This window comes from Macrobrachium nipponense, chromosome 13 (assembly GCF_015104395.2).
Source record: "Macrobrachium nipponense isolate FS-2020 chromosome 13, ASM1510439v2, whole genome shotgun sequence".
Lineage (NCBI taxonomy): Eukaryota > Metazoa > Arthropoda > Malacostraca > Decapoda > Palaemonidae > Macrobrachium > Macrobrachium nipponense.
Window position 1 is genome coordinate 23,814,808 of NC_087206.1, and position 16,001 is coordinate 23,830,808.

The 16,001-nt window shown below is 36.5% G+C and overlaps 1 protein-coding gene across 1 annotated transcript in view; it reads left to right on the top strand.

Moving 5' to 3' along the window:
• Positions 1-532: 532 nt before the first annotated feature.
• Positions 533-16,001, top strand: part of LOC135225686 (uncharacterized) — a 39,017-nt gene continuing 23,548 nt past the window's right edge. The window contains exon 1 of the mRNA XM_064265034.1: positions 533-1,034. Coding sequence (XP_064121104.1) covers positions 979-1,034 — 56 coding nt within the window. The 5' untranslated portion in view covers positions 533-978. The remainder of the gene's footprint in view (positions 1,035-16,001) is intronic.

A 16,001-nucleotide genomic window follows, 5' to 3' on the forward strand; every position in this document is an offset into this window, starting at 1 on the left:
TGCAGCATTACAAAATTAACATGAATATATGTGAGAACAATAAAAATAAAATAGATAAATGCACCTTTCCGTAAAGCTGTTCCCTCCCCCCCCCCCCTTCCCCCCCCCCCCCCACAAAAAAAGAAAAAAAAATGCGCCTAAAACAAATGAATATTATGTCGGTTAATAAGCAAATAATTTGTGCTTATTCTTGAACGCATTCCATCTGCATAGCTGTGGGTAGCCGGGAAGCTCGCGAGAACAACTATAATGAGTCAAGGAGACTTGGTTGAGCGAAAGCCAATGAAATATTCACGAATGTAAACAAAACGAATCTATTAAAACATGTGTCAGAACACATCGGCCATGTCCAGCAAAGTACGTTTGTTAATGGGCGGAATCAAAGCAGGTTTCGTTCGAGAGAAAACGCAGCAGGACTAAAACAGTTATGTGAACTTCGATTATAAAGGTCTGGCGAAAGAGGCAGAGGCTCCAATGAGCGAGCGAAAGAAAGAAAGAGAATGGTAGGTTCTTTTAACCCTGACTCTCTCTCCGTAGAAGTTGGCTTGGCTCTGCTCGGCCGAGTCAGTCTGCCGAGGCCCTGCCATCCTGTCAGTATTGCAAGTGGAGTGGCGGGAAGAGGTTGTCTGATTCAGTGTTCCCACGCGTGTACAACGTATTTCATCATCAAATCTCTTTATTCAATAGTTTCTTTATTTCGTTCACAAACCTAGCACATACATCATAAACAAATAACTGCGGATTACGCATTTTCTTTGGCTAAACATGAACTGGTTAAATAATTCGGGAAAAAAGGTTTTTGATTATCTATAAACGTGCTTGTGAAAGCTCACTCGAAAATGTGCGATACGGACGGAGGCTTGCTCTTAAACGGCTCCCCTCTTCCATTGCCGGTGTGATTCCAACTAAAATTAAAACAAGGACGCACGCTCCCGAGGAATAGATGCAGATTGACCTGGCCCCACCCATCTCGACAATATGAAGAATGAAAATGTCCTCAAAACACCACAGTTGCTGACACGGTCTAAAAAAAGGTAACTGATGATGATTCGTCGTTTTCTTCACTTTTCAAGTAGATCTTGGCCTATCTCTGACGTGTTTATCGTCATTTAGCCTTCTTTTATCTTCGAGACTTGTTAATAATCATAAGAACAGTAATTGATAAAAATAATTTAATTTATACTATTATTAAACGAAGATTAACTTAGCCGTTTACAATGCGGGAAGCTTGGGATACCACCCTGTCTGATTGGGTTAAATTCGGAGCTACATTGAGGGAGAGAGAGAGAGAGAGAGAGAGAGATGCCGGTTAGTCATGGCCTGTGTAGGAGAGAATTAGTATCACGTGGTTTATGACGGCAAGGAATGCAACATTTGTTCTAGACCATGGGTGTGAGAATAGTCAAATACATTTACTATTACGTATTATGAAATTAACTATTGTTTCTTTCAATATGCAGTGGTGTATTATTATTAAGCGTATTAGGTACTAGCGTAGCAGCAGTAATGTTGTTAATGACCACTGCTAACAAGTCCGAGAATGCAGTTCAGGAAATATGACATAGAGCGTGAATCTTTTTTTAATCGCTATTGTAGGAACTATTTGCGTCACCTAAAGATCAATAGGAATAGTTTTATCTTGGGATTGCAAGCCGTGTAAAAACTACGGGTCTTATTCGCGTCTTCCATTTGCCCTTGAGATTTGTAGGACTAGTATTAGTATATACCTGTTTAGTATTAGTATTTACCTGTTTAATACCATTGTTATCATTAACATATTATACCATAGGTCTATAACATGGGTCTCAGAAGTAGTCGATTCGAAGGGAGCTATGGGGTCGATATATCTCCAAGGGTCGAAAGGGATATAAACGCCATGGAGGTCGACTGGGACTTCGGGAATTGATAACAAAAGAAATTAAAACGTTTGAAGCATATATTTTTTTATTTAAATAATGCCTCATTTGTCATTTTATTCTATATTCAATTTACTGAAGCATTAAGATAATATTTTGAGCACTTTGTCATTAGTTGTAATTAAAACACAATGCATCTTTGTAACACCAATTCCCCAAGGCTGAATATTGATATTCATTCAGCATAATCACTTTATGAAATGCTATTTTAAATAAATAGAGTATCGTTACACAGCAGGAGTAAATCTTATCGCGAAACAAAAATGAAAGAATGGGCAAAGGGATATTATTATACCTCTGAAAAATATAATAACTATGAGAATAGTTATGAGTACTCTATATATGCCTTTAGGGGCGATGAGAGATAAAGGAATCCATGAAAGGTCGTTGGGCTAAACCTTTGGATGGCCACGGCTAAGACCCTTTATTAGGTTCTATTTGTAGGAAATATCTTACCGATCCTGCGTCACACGAATTATGCTATGAGAGCTGAAGTTGCGTCATCTAAAAAGCATAGGAAATTTCAGCAAGCTACTCTTTGGTGCAAGGAAAAATAAAATGACATAATTATATATGTGTATATACATACATATATATATATATATATATAATTATATATAAATATACACACACACACACACACACATATATGTATATGTATATATATATATATATATATATATATATATATATATATATATAAATTGAGTGTAATTTATTTTTCCTTCCACCAAAGAGTAGCTTGATGTATCATATAAAAGCTATTTAGTGAATTCTTTATGGGATGTTTGGTGTGAGCATTAACGGTTTCATGACTTTAAAAGCCATGTGCAAGACGAACGTCAAAATGCTATTCTTAATGACGTCATAGGTCTAAACCTATTGATGCAAATACAGTGCTAAGCTGTATCAAGATGCCAGACTAAAACTCCTTGTGCAACAGCTGACTTAACAAACAATCTTGATTGATGTCAAAAGGCTTTGTTAGCTGAAATCAAATTGTTACAAGAAGTAACAGAGAAAAACAGCTAGATGCCACCGCACTATGTTTAATGACTTCGTAAAGATAAGAGTGTGATCACAAATGGTTATGCTGTTTAACTCTGAAGAAGAAAAACCGTATAACATTACTTAAGACTAAAGTGTTAGTGACATCAAAATGTCATTATTACTGCTTTGAACCTAATCAACTATTTATACTGACGTGAGAAGCTGTGTTTAGTGCCTTCAAAAAGAGATTATATGTTATTGACAAATCTTACGTTAAGAAATATCCAAAATCTACATTCAATGACATTTTAAGTTATAAGGATGGCATTCAATGCCATCCTTATAACTTTAAGGACATTAAAATGCCAAGTTCAGCCACTTAGAAAAATCCAAGTTTAGTAAAATAAATCATTCTGGTGATGTCATAAAAGAATGTTTAGCTGTATTAAAAAGCGATGTTTGTAATAAAAAAAAAGTTTTATATGACACAAAATTGATACGACATAAAAAATGATGTTATTTAGCGTCAAAAGCTGTACTACTTGTGGCATTCAAATAATAGATGGTGGAGAAGAGTATCTTCATATATTCATCGCGATGAACCTTAACTATTATACTTTTAAGAAAATATCTTGTGAAAAAGTAATATGTAGAGTATACTATGCAGATATAATGCAAAATCACTATGATAATTAAAATTAAGGTCAATATGAGAAAATTGGAACTTTTATTAAATATGATTATACTATTAAGAAATCAATTTGAAAATATGTAATCTGTACAATTCACCATGATAATACAATGTAAAATCATTATTGTATTATGTTAATAGTTAGAAAAATTGTACCCTTACCCAATAAAATAGAATTGTGGATAAACCACACTTTACATTACTCTTACTAATACTGAACTTTCTAAACTAAACTATTCCCTACCACGGTTAGCACCCATCAACTATCAGTAAAAAAAAAAAAAAAAAAGAAAATTGTTTAGTGGCTTCATAAACATGAACTTATTGACATCAAAATGTGTTTGGTGACGCTCTGAATCCTTTATATATTTAAAATAACATCAAAATAAAATGACACCCATAGTTTTGCGTAGTGACATCCAATTGCTAAGCCAAGAAACATCCAAAAGTTTTTAGCAACATCAGAATGTTAGACTGACATGCAAAATGGTACACCAAGGGACTTCAATTTCCTGTGTTGCGTAACAACCAAGCTATTCTTAGGGTGTTCTTTAGCGACTTCTAAATTCGCGTAGCTTCATCATACTTTTATATGAAATGACATCTGAAGTTCGTCGGATGACATCAGATTGCTATATCAAGTGACACAGTAACTCATCTTGGGAGATTCATTCTTATAAAAAAGAATACTCGAAAATATCTACGGACTAGCGGACCGTAACGCGCGTCGTGACTGGGGCATTCTCCAATGCACTGAGAGAGAGAGAGAGAGAGAGAGAGAGAGAGAGAGAGAGAGAGAGAGAGAGAGAGAGAGAGAGAGAGAGAGAGAGACTGGCGTTAGACGAGCTGGTTTTTATGACTAACGGTATGGTACTACTTGGTTGTTCCACCGTTGTTTCACTTTCAGCTACCCAAACCGCTTAACTTTTGTTTTATTTGGTACTGACATTATTTTGAATAATACTAGTATTGACAAAAACAGCAAACGTTATTTCAAAATACACATTATAAAGGTCAGCAAAACGGATATTGATACAAGAACAGTGTAGACCCAACCTTATTACAGCGCAACGTTGTAGTAAAGTGAAGTACACTACCCAACCTACTATTACAACAGCTTCCACTATGATAAATTTTTTATTTTATTTCGATTAATGCCTGCTAACGTTCTATATTAATGTGTTTAATAATATCTTAATATGGAGTTACAGTCGTGCGTGTCCACACGTTTATATATGTTCCTCGTATGTTCAATCCATGACACCGATTCAGTAATAGTGTCGAAGTCGTTTTATTATTATTATTTTTTTTTTTGCAGTAGTAAATGTCATGAGAAGACTCTAGGTCTTTCGGGGAGAACTATAAAGAAGCTGCAAAATTTAAGAAACAAAAAAATGGGTCAAGCAGAGAGAGAGAGAGAGAGAGAGAGAGAGAGAGAGAGAGAGAGAGAGAGAGACTTGCCCCCGGCAGCAGAATCAGTAGTAAGCCTAGGGCACCAAGAAGAGTCAAGGTGGTTTCATTCAGATCTCGACCGCACAATCCAGCGGTTACTAGAGTAATAAAACTTTTCTCCAGCGTACTGGAAAATTGGTCACATGCACATACAGCACAGACTTATTTAATGAGGTATGTGCATGTAGGGCGTATGTCGCGCACAGTGTTGATTGGACTTTTAAAATTGCAGCGGCATAATTATATTGAAACAACTTACCACGCAACCCTGCAAGTAACTATTCTCTTTTAAAACCAGATTACACCTTTTTTTCTTTGCGATACTTCTTCCTATTTTAGTCTGGATTTCGAGAAACGCAAGCGTTGAGAAATACCGGGTTTTGCTCAGTCGCCAAAACCGGTTTCGGATGTGGAGCATTCTCTGGATAATTGCTATATACTTGATCTAAATCCGCTCTAGTTTCCTAAAATTATTTTTAACAGTTGTGATTTCAGTGTAATTGTTAGTATGTTGATGACAGGAAATTTTATGCATACATACATACATACATACATACATACATACATACATACATACATACATACATACGTGCACATATGAGAGGAAATAACAAATAGAGATGGCGATTTAAATGATGAAAAATTTTATACCTTTCGAAGCAAACTTTTTTCCTCATGTATACTAATGTCATGCACTGACCTCTCTCTCTCTCTTCTCTCTCTCTCTCTCTCTATCTCTCTCTCTCCTCTCTCTCTCTCTCTCACAAATGAATGAATGAACGAACGAACGAAGTGAGGAAACATTTCGTCTCTTCTCGGCCGCCCCAACACGCCAACATCCTTCATAAGATTCTTTCACTCGCCTATCTGTATCCAACGGAGGTAGGGGCTGTTCGTAGGTGTGGGTGAGGAGGAGGACAGTCCTTAATTAAAGCGCTGGTGGTGGTGCCTACTTAAGTAAGGTAGCTCAGTGACTCGCCTCTGCGAATTTTTAACTTGTTCCTCTTTCCGCCGTCTGGCCCCCTCCCCCCCACACCGCATCTTTTTAGGGGTGGTTTAGGAGGTAGGAGGGGGCCGTCGTCGGTCACACTAAGGCCTCATGGACTGGCAGAGGGACGCCTACAAGCGATCGTTTTTTACGGAAAAAAAAAAAAAAAAAACTTTCCCTCGGCGGGTAGAAAGGCATCGGCGGACGAGACGGTAGAGTTTAAGAGAAAACGTTGGCATACTTTGCGGAAGAATTTATTCCTTGGCTGGGAGGAGCGCACTGAAAGCATTGCCTTGTTGTTGTCGTAGCTACTGTTATTGTTTTTGTTGTTTATCCTTTAGACGTTGCCGCCGTTTAAGATTTAGTGACGGGAGAGGAAGAGGTGGTGGTGGTGGTAGTAGTAGTAGTAGTAGTACTAGCTCTTTAAAAGCGGGTGTCAGAAAAGTCTCAGTACTAGCCGTGGTCGTCTGTTTTATTATTAGTAGTAACAGTAGCACTAAGTTAGCCAAGGTTACGAGTTGTATTAACAATGGTGATCACTGGCTGACTGATACATCAGTATTCATATTGGTGGCATCTGTAGCGCAATAACGCTATTATCTCGGTTCTGAAATTCATTCACTTTTTCGTCAATTCACTTCGTCTTTGAGTCTTCGGCTTCGTAATTTAAATTGAAAATTGTTGCTTAATAATTCTGTGTAAATGAATGACTGAATTTCTTATAAAGATTTTTTTTCTCTAATTTTCTGATAATTCGGTTCTCATAATTATCAGAAAAAGTGGAGAAATTTTTTTATAAGATAAATTTGGTTAAGTCTGCCATTCTTTTCAATAAGACATGTAACTATCCGAGAAGGTCAGCGTCCTGCTAATTAATATTAATAATAATAATGTTTCAGCGTCAGACATATATAACCAGAGACAAATATAGTGACGATAAATAATTGTTATGACAATGCACCAAAAAATAGATACAACCGGCCAGACATTGCCATGTTTTCAAGTAATAGTGTGTGAGCGGAGAAGATAAGAGACGCCGAATAGAAACAAAGCAAATCTTGAAAATAGTTCTTCCACTTCATTTTTGTTCTTCCTCGAGGGCTTCCCACGCAAGACTTCCGGCTTTAAATGTTTTTGAAAGTGGGGCTTTTAACGACATTATGACTTTTATATTTGCAATATGTCGCACTGAAATGGCGACTGTTGCAACATATTCCACATTTGCACGTTTCTGGAGGAAATGTTCTTAAGGCGCCTGTTTGGCAATCAATTCCGTCGTTGCAGTGATATATATATATATATATATATATATATATATATATTATATATATATATATATAATGTATATACAAATATATACTATATAAATATGTTTGTATATATATAAACATATTGATACTTGTATACCTATACAAACATTTACGTGTTTATATACATTTGTATATGTTTGTATAAATAGAAACATATTTATATTCATATGTGTAAAAACATTATGATATATATATATATATTATATATATATATATACATTATATATACATAAATACACGTATATTCACACGTATATTAACCCACATATGTATACATATTACATCTATGCTATTACTCTAGTTTGTATTATATTTCTTTACCCTCCCAGTAGAAAACGGAATGTCCTTGGTGATAGTAAACAAGTTTTTATTTGTTTACTTGCCCAGGAAGCTGATGTTTCGCGTTACGTAAGTGGTTATTTTTTTCGCCAGTCGTAACGTAAGAGTCGCTATTTCGAAGGAAAAGTTTATTTATACGCTAGCCGTAACGGTACGCCGGTTGGCAATATTTACCTACGTTTTTATTTTTCCTAATCAGAAAGTAGGTTAGGGGTCTATATGTGCTTACCTGTGCATACCAATGTACTTCCAAAGTACATCCTAACTGTACCTGTAGAGCAACATTATACCTCACCAGGTAAGAGGGCTGTGTACCCCTTGGACCCGTCTTAGAATATAGAACATAGGGTTTAGACCAAAGGCCTAGCGCTGTGACCTATGAGATCATTCACCGATGAAATGAAAACATAGCAGAAAGGTTTGAAAGGCGTAACAGGAGGAAAACCTCTTTAGTGCACTATAAAACATCTGCTAGGAGAGGGTGGATAGGAATATGGAAGAAACAGACTATGAATGGAGGTACAGTAAAAAGAGTGAAAGGGGTTGCAGCTAGGAGCCGAAGTGACGCTGCAAGATCCTTAAGTAAAGCCTGCAGTGCACCGCGTGAAGTGTACTATGGACCCGTCTCAACTGTTGTGACTACTTTTAAAGTACCAAAAGCTTGTTACATATTATTCGCAAACATGATTTTAAATTTGCTTCCTCGGATATTTTTGCTGAAAAGTATATACGTTCCGTTTTCAAGTTCATTAAGATTGGGTGTTTTCGGTTTTAACCTTTGGGATCAAAGAATTAATCAATAAATTTTCCAGACGGGGTTCCCGTTGCAAAATACGCGCACTGCAATTCCACCATGACATTTGAAAACGTAAGTTAGGTTATTAAAGTATTGCAAACAATGGTGACCCCGCTTGGAGAATTACGTTAGTTTCCTCTCTCTCTCTCTCTCTCTCCCTCCTCTCTCTCTCGCTCCTCTTCTCTCTCTTCTTCTCTCTCTCTCTCTCTCTCTCTCTCTCATCTCTCTATATATATATATATATATATATATATATATATATATATATATATATATATATATATATATATACACACACACACTGACTAGGGGTTGGCTGATCTGCTGTAATCTGACATTCATGAAGGCGATGTTTTATCAGAATAAAACTGATTTAGGCAGAATTATTGTGCATGTAATGTTAAACAGACACTTTATTTTATTCTTGTAATTGTTAATGTAACAAAAGTTTTTTTTTTTTTTTTTTTTTTTTTTTTTTTTTTTTTTTTTTTTTTTTGTGGGGCAACTTTACGTTAACGTTACCATATCAAATATAAAGCCAGGGAGAAGGGGCGCTTTCTATTCTCACTTTATGCTGTGCGGTATAAATTAACCTTTAATTTCCACCAGGTGAAGAGAGAAAGGGACAAGGGAAGGAAAGTCATGTAGTACCTTCTGAGAAGCGTTTTCGTTTAGATTATGGAACGTGAGTACGAGTCGAGTCCACAAGGTAGCGTTCAGTGACATCACTGTTGCTGTGATCTGTACCTAAAACAGTGCCACCATGCTTCACCATAGGACACACCTAAGTAGTATTATAATGTTACACTTGCACGAGGTGTATACACCCATGCCTGTCGCAAGCTGACTTAGAAGGGTTTGGAGCGTAGGCTTAATATTCCTGCTTTGTGAAAACAACAGCCCCCTAGGAGGGTAGTGCCTTCAGTGGACCTCATGCGGTGCACTGTAGGCATTACTTAAAGTTCTTTGCAGCGTACCTTCGGCCCCTGGCTGCAACCACTTTCGTTCCTTTTCCTGTACCTCCTTTCATATTCTCTTCATCTTACTTTCCACCCTCTCCTAACACTTGATTCATAGTGCAACTGCGAAGTTTTCCTCCTATTACACCTTTCAAACCTTTTCCTGTCAATTTCCATTTCAGCGCAGAGTGACCTCACAGGTCCCAGTGCTTGGGCTTTGGCCTAAATTCTATATTCAATTGAAAACAACAGGAGCGTTTTTAACTTCCAACAAATCCTCGTATTCTAGCCTGGTGCATTTAACAGTCAGTGGTAATGAGGTCCAAAAGCCAGTTATGATGAATTAGGATGTATTCGTTGTTGAACAAAATAACTTCCATTACAGAAGTTCAGACTATAAAGATTAAGTTTGCAGTGTGTTCTAGAAGTATTACACATGCAATTGCTATGTAAAATTCAGAGACTGCAGACCAGCACCGAATGCAATTAGTATCATTACCGAAATACTCTGTTATTTACGTTTTCCATCACAAATAGTAGGAAGTGATTAATATCATAACCCAGGTGCTGTACATAATTCACGCATTCTTTTCGCAAACAACGGGAAGCTGCGTTTAAAAAAAAAATAACAAACGTCAGTAACAACTAATAGTGAACAAAGCAATAAAACAACAGATTTAGATCTAGACGGGGATCCCTCCCCGCCGCCCCTCACCCCCCATACGCACAAACAATAATCATTTGTTCTGTGAAACAGGAGGAAGTGTTCGATAAATTAGTGAAGCCATTTGTTCATTAGCTCTTATGTAATCCACCTAACATACAGACAGACCACAAAAAATAAATAAATACAAATAAATAAATAAATAAAATATATTACGAGTCTGCGAAGTCCAGATTCTTGAAGCACTTTCGTTAATAATCACACAGAAATGTAAATTTGGTTTTCACTATTTGTGCCTTCTCTCGACAAGCAGGAGGGTCATTAACTTGCCTACACAAACAGAATGAACAGTAACTTGCTTGCATGGACAGAAAGGTTACAAGCAGAAGGGCCATTAACCTGACTGCAAAGGCAGAAGGCCATTAACTTGCCTCCACAGACAGAAAGGCCATTAACTACTTGCCACAGACAGAGAGTCCATTAACTTGTCTCCACAAACAAAAGGGACATTGACTTAGGCTGCAAAGACAGGAGGCCACCAACTTTCCACCACATAACAGAAAGGCCATTAACTACCTGCCAGACAGAGAGGCCATTACCACGGACAGAAAGGCCATTAACTTAGTATCTTCAGACAGAAAGGCTATTAACTTGCTTCCAGAGAAAGAAAGCCATTAACAAGCCACCACAGAGAGAAGGGCCTTTAACTTCCACCACAGAGAGAAGGGCGATTAACTTGCTTCCTCAAACAGAATGTCATTAACTTCCCGCCCCAGACAGAAAGGTCATTAACATGCCACCACAGAGAGAAGGGCAATTAAGTTGCTGCCACTGACAGAAAGACCAATAACTTGACCCCAAAGACGGAGGCCATTAACTTTCTTCCACAGACGGAAAAGCCATTAACTTCTTGATGAAGCCTCTACGACTCAGTGGTTCCCAAACTTTTCCAGTACGTCCCCTCTCAGTAGTACCAAACCTACCATGACCCCCGACCTAAGCCTTAATTTAAACATTAAATTAAAGATTAATCACAGCAGAGAGAGCAATAACAACAAACAAAAATGCTTAGTCATGCTTATTAACAGGGACAGATTTAATAACGTATTTTCACTAACAAAAAATGCCTAAATATAAAAAAAACTTCCTCAAAATCTTTGATCCTCCATGAACCCCAGAAAAAGGCTCATGACCCCTTTGGGAACCCCTGCTCTACGTTAAGAGTGATGGCAAGTGAAAGGGAAAGAAAAGCCCTCCAAGACGGTGTAAATGGTTGTCAAAATAGCTGGAAGCAAGAACAGACATCGGAAACAAAAACAAGATTTAAGCATTTATTCAGATATAAAAAAAAACTATTTGTGAATATTAAGTCAGTTGATTCAAGGGTCATGACATAGGTACCTTGAATTTCAAAGACTTCGTCACACGAACATAAAAAAAAGTCTTAATGCTTCCGACTCGTAAAAAAAAAAAAAAAAAGAAAAAAAAAGAAGAAGAAAGTCTAAATGCTTCCGACTCGTTTACAAGACCGAGTGGGTTCGTTCCCTGCGCTTGTTTTCTTGCCTAGTAAGGCATTCCAGGACCTCCCAATCCGATCGACTTTTCGTAAACATTGCTGTGGACCCTGGTGCCAAGACGTGTTATCCTTCTCTCGACAGTCGAGGAAAGGATTGCTTTGAAAGCCACAACCAGGAGCGTTGCTTGTGATTTCACAACCAGCGGCGTCGAAACATGCTACAAATAATGTCGTTACTTATCGAGGCTTTGGTTTCTCATGATTATATATGTGTGTGGGGGGGTGGGCGTAATTGTGTATATATATATATATATATATTAATTTATATATATAGATATTTAATATATATATATTAAATTCTATTATAAATAATTATATTATTATAGTATGATATAAAATATATATATTATAATATAAATATATCATATATATATTATTATATATATAGATATTATATATATATATGGTGTGTGTGAAATTCGAAATTTGGAAAGTATATAGATTTTCGTTTAGCAACAAAACGATAATAACAATCATCATCAAGAGTCGTCACTTTAATATATTCAGTCATAAAATGTCACGTTTCGCTTAAACAATGCGTTGCGTATGACACGTTATTGTACATTTACTCATTAATGAATATGAATAGGTTTCGATCCGAGCCTCTAAATAGATCACCTTCAGCAAATGAGTTGCTAATTTGTACTGTAAATTCTCAGGAAATTGTTTTATGCGCTTAATTTCGAATTTCTCCTCGGGTGATTTTATGACTTATTAAATTTCTTTTCTGCCGCTTTTTATTAGGTTACGTTGAACATCAACACTGGTCTCCAACTAGTTTTTAAGACCATTAAATAAAATTGGGATTTTTGGTGAATTCTATTGCTTTTAATTAATAGATTTTCTTATATTTCTTGCATCTAAATCTATATATTGTATATATAATATATATATATATAAATATATAATATATATATATATATAATATATATATATATATATATATATATATATATATATATATATAATGGATTTAGTGCTCTGTGCCGATTCTACTCATTACAATTTAGAAAGTTTTGAGAGAGAATTGCCTGTCTTTCATTTATCATCGGAATTATTTTGCGTTTCCTTGATGGCAAGAAAGAGATTTTAGGTTCCTTTGATAAAAAAAAAAAATCCTTCAACTTATATCGCGAGATACAGCATAACTGGAAACATGTTAAAAGTGGGGTTTGGGTTTGGGGGGGGAGGGGTCGTTTATACGATCATATTGCAAACTATATTGCTGCTAATGATTATGTCAGGATCATCATCATGACTACTAATACCAATAATATTACTTATATTACTGATGCTATTCCTATTCTTTTATCATCATTATCACTGCTACGGCTAATACTAATAATACTTCTTACAATGTTGAGGCTAATCTTTTTCCTAATGCTGTAACTACCACATACATTATTATTATTATTATTATTATTATTATTATTATTATTATTATTATTATTACTGACAATTGTGAAACATTTCCTTTTGATGTCGGTAAAAGTAAATGTCAATTAACACGAGGAAAATAGAGGTTGATTTGATTAAGAATTTCTATCGTCATTAAACTTCCGCTGCAATGTTGAAAGTGCTTTGCCGGAATCATCAGAAACACAATTGAATGTTTGGGTAATTCATCTGACGATGCTTTTGAAAATTAGCCTCATTTGGAATAAACTACTCTTAATTTGATCAATTTGTCAAATTAACGTTTCAGATCATTTTTCTGTATTTTTATTTTCTCGGTGAAAGTCGGCTGTTACTTTTGATCATTTTTTTTTCTTCTATTCAAAGAAGGTTGCCTTAAAGGAAGCACTTTTTTTATCTTGATTTTTCTTTAGCTTTCCAAAGGTGGAGAAAGCCACAGGTTTTCTTGATTTCCTCAATTTTTCTCATGTTTTTTATGGCGGGGGTGAGGGGGCGGTGACACCCAGGGGCCGGCTGTGGCCCTTCCAAAAACGGCATCATTGAGATAAAGCAAGCGACCGGACGACGACAACTTGTCGCTTCAACGACAACAGTGAAGTTTCTCTGAGCAAGTCGCTTCATTTAACAAAACCTGATCGCCCGCTTTCTACAAGACTTGAGACATACCAAAAAATACATAATCACGGGTCTCGGATGTCTTTAAAACGAGAGAAGTGCAACGTAGTAGAATGAATAGGCTTCGCAAACCAAGATTTTTATAATTGAGAAAATCAATACTTTTTTTTAATGAATTTTTGGCGAACGTGAGATCATGGCGAGAACAGTAATTACCACGCATATAAAAGAGAGTAAGACTGGGATTGACCCTTAGATTTTAGATGAAATAAAAGTACCGAGATATTGAGTGAGATTATAAGGTATATTGTAAAAGAGTCAAGCTTTAAGCAAACTTGAATTCGTATGTCAAAACATGTCAGGCAAATACGTACACAACACACACAACGTCAGGCCACAGATGTAGCCATCAAATGACTGCATGTGGCACCCGTGAGTCAGGATAGGCTACCCTTGCACTGCTCCTTCTGAAGACTTTGGGTACAAATAAGAAAGAGGAAAGCAAACTTTGAAAAATTTCGTTAAAGGGAACTAGCATTCTTAAGAAAGAAAGGGAGTCAAAATAAATGCTATTGAATTTCCATTTTGTATTCCTATTTCGTCTTCAGAGACGAGGTTGCTAGACTCATGCCACTTTTGCTGGACTCCAGCAGACACTGGTATTCATTTACAATTTAGTGGTCCTACTTCTTGATCCAGTGACCTCACTGAATTTACACCGCCACTACTAACGGTGTTTTTCTATCTTCTTCTCCATAATTGGGGTCAACACTTTTGGAAAGTGAAGATGACTCAATATTTATCATTATTGGAAATTCTGCAAAGTGTGGAGTCTTAAATGTCTGGTCCACTGACTCTCGGAGACATTTTTCCACTGAAGTGGAAGAGATTTCAGTTGACTGATTGTCTGATCTGCTTTGAGCTTTCATTTGCCGTGACCTGGTGTTGAGACTTATTAAATTTTTTTGTTTTGTTTTATCCTCACTCTACGTTCGGTCATGACTTCCTCCTTCTACTGCCATGCTCTGTATTTCTTGCTTTATTCTCCTTTATTCGTTTCTGTTAAGTCTGGGCAAGTCCAGGACAGCGTTACTATAGTAGATTCACATCAACCGTGCAGCTGCTGTCTAGGCCAGTCCCTTACGACGCTCCTGATTGGCTGTTGATAAGCCAATCACAACGCTGGAGGAAAAAAAAAGGAGCGCCTCAGGAGCATGGTTGGTATGGTGTTTGCGTCCCACCTCGGTGGTCGCGGGTTTGATTCTCGGCCATTCCATTGAGGAGTGAGAGATGTGTATTTCTGGTGATAGAAGTTCACTCTCGACGTGGTTCGGAAGTCACGTAAAGCCGTTGGTCCCGTTGCTGAATAACCACTGGTTCCATGCAACGTATAAACACCATACAAACAAACAAAAAACAAGGCTGGAAACTCTGTCTTTCGAGAGAGCTCACATAGGCAGGATGTATGTTCCACCTCTCCTGATGGATACTTTTGAAAGACATATCCTTCAGGAGAAGTGGAACATACATGCTGCCTATGTGAACTCTCGAGAGAGACAGACTTTCCAGCCCTGTGATTGGCTTATCAACAGCCAATCAGGAGCGTCGTAAGGGACTGACCTAGACATTAGATGCACGGGTGATGTGAATCTACTATGGTGCCACCGAGATCTACTTTAAGAGGATATGGAAGTTATATTTTTTGTTGGTCTCTTTGTGTTTCTCTTTTCCATAAAATGTCAGCAAGTCTGATTCTCACTCAGGACCCTCAGATCCTTTTTGAAGTTTTTATTTATTTTTTTTACTGATTTTCTCTACTGGACCAGGGACTGATTTTATCATTTTTACGTAGGTCTAGATATGAGGACTTGCAAATTATGTTCATGGCACTGTTGAACCAATACGATCATTTCTAGCTGTGTTCAGCATAAGAAAAGCCGATGTAAAAATTTGTTTTCGCTGCATAAAAAATTAATGCGTATATATAATATATATATATATATATATATATATATATTATATATATATATATATATATATATATATGTGTGTGTGTGTGTGTATATGTAATATATATAGATATATATATAATATATATATATATATAACTATATATATATATATATATATATATATAATATCCAATGTAGCACGAAGGAACACGTACTTGAGAATATCCTGAAATCCACGGTAGAAAGGTAAGTGAATCAGGGACTTGGCCACAATTACTTTTCGTAGTTTATTCTGCATTTTCAAATTCAATATATCACGAAAGTACTTGTTCCAAGT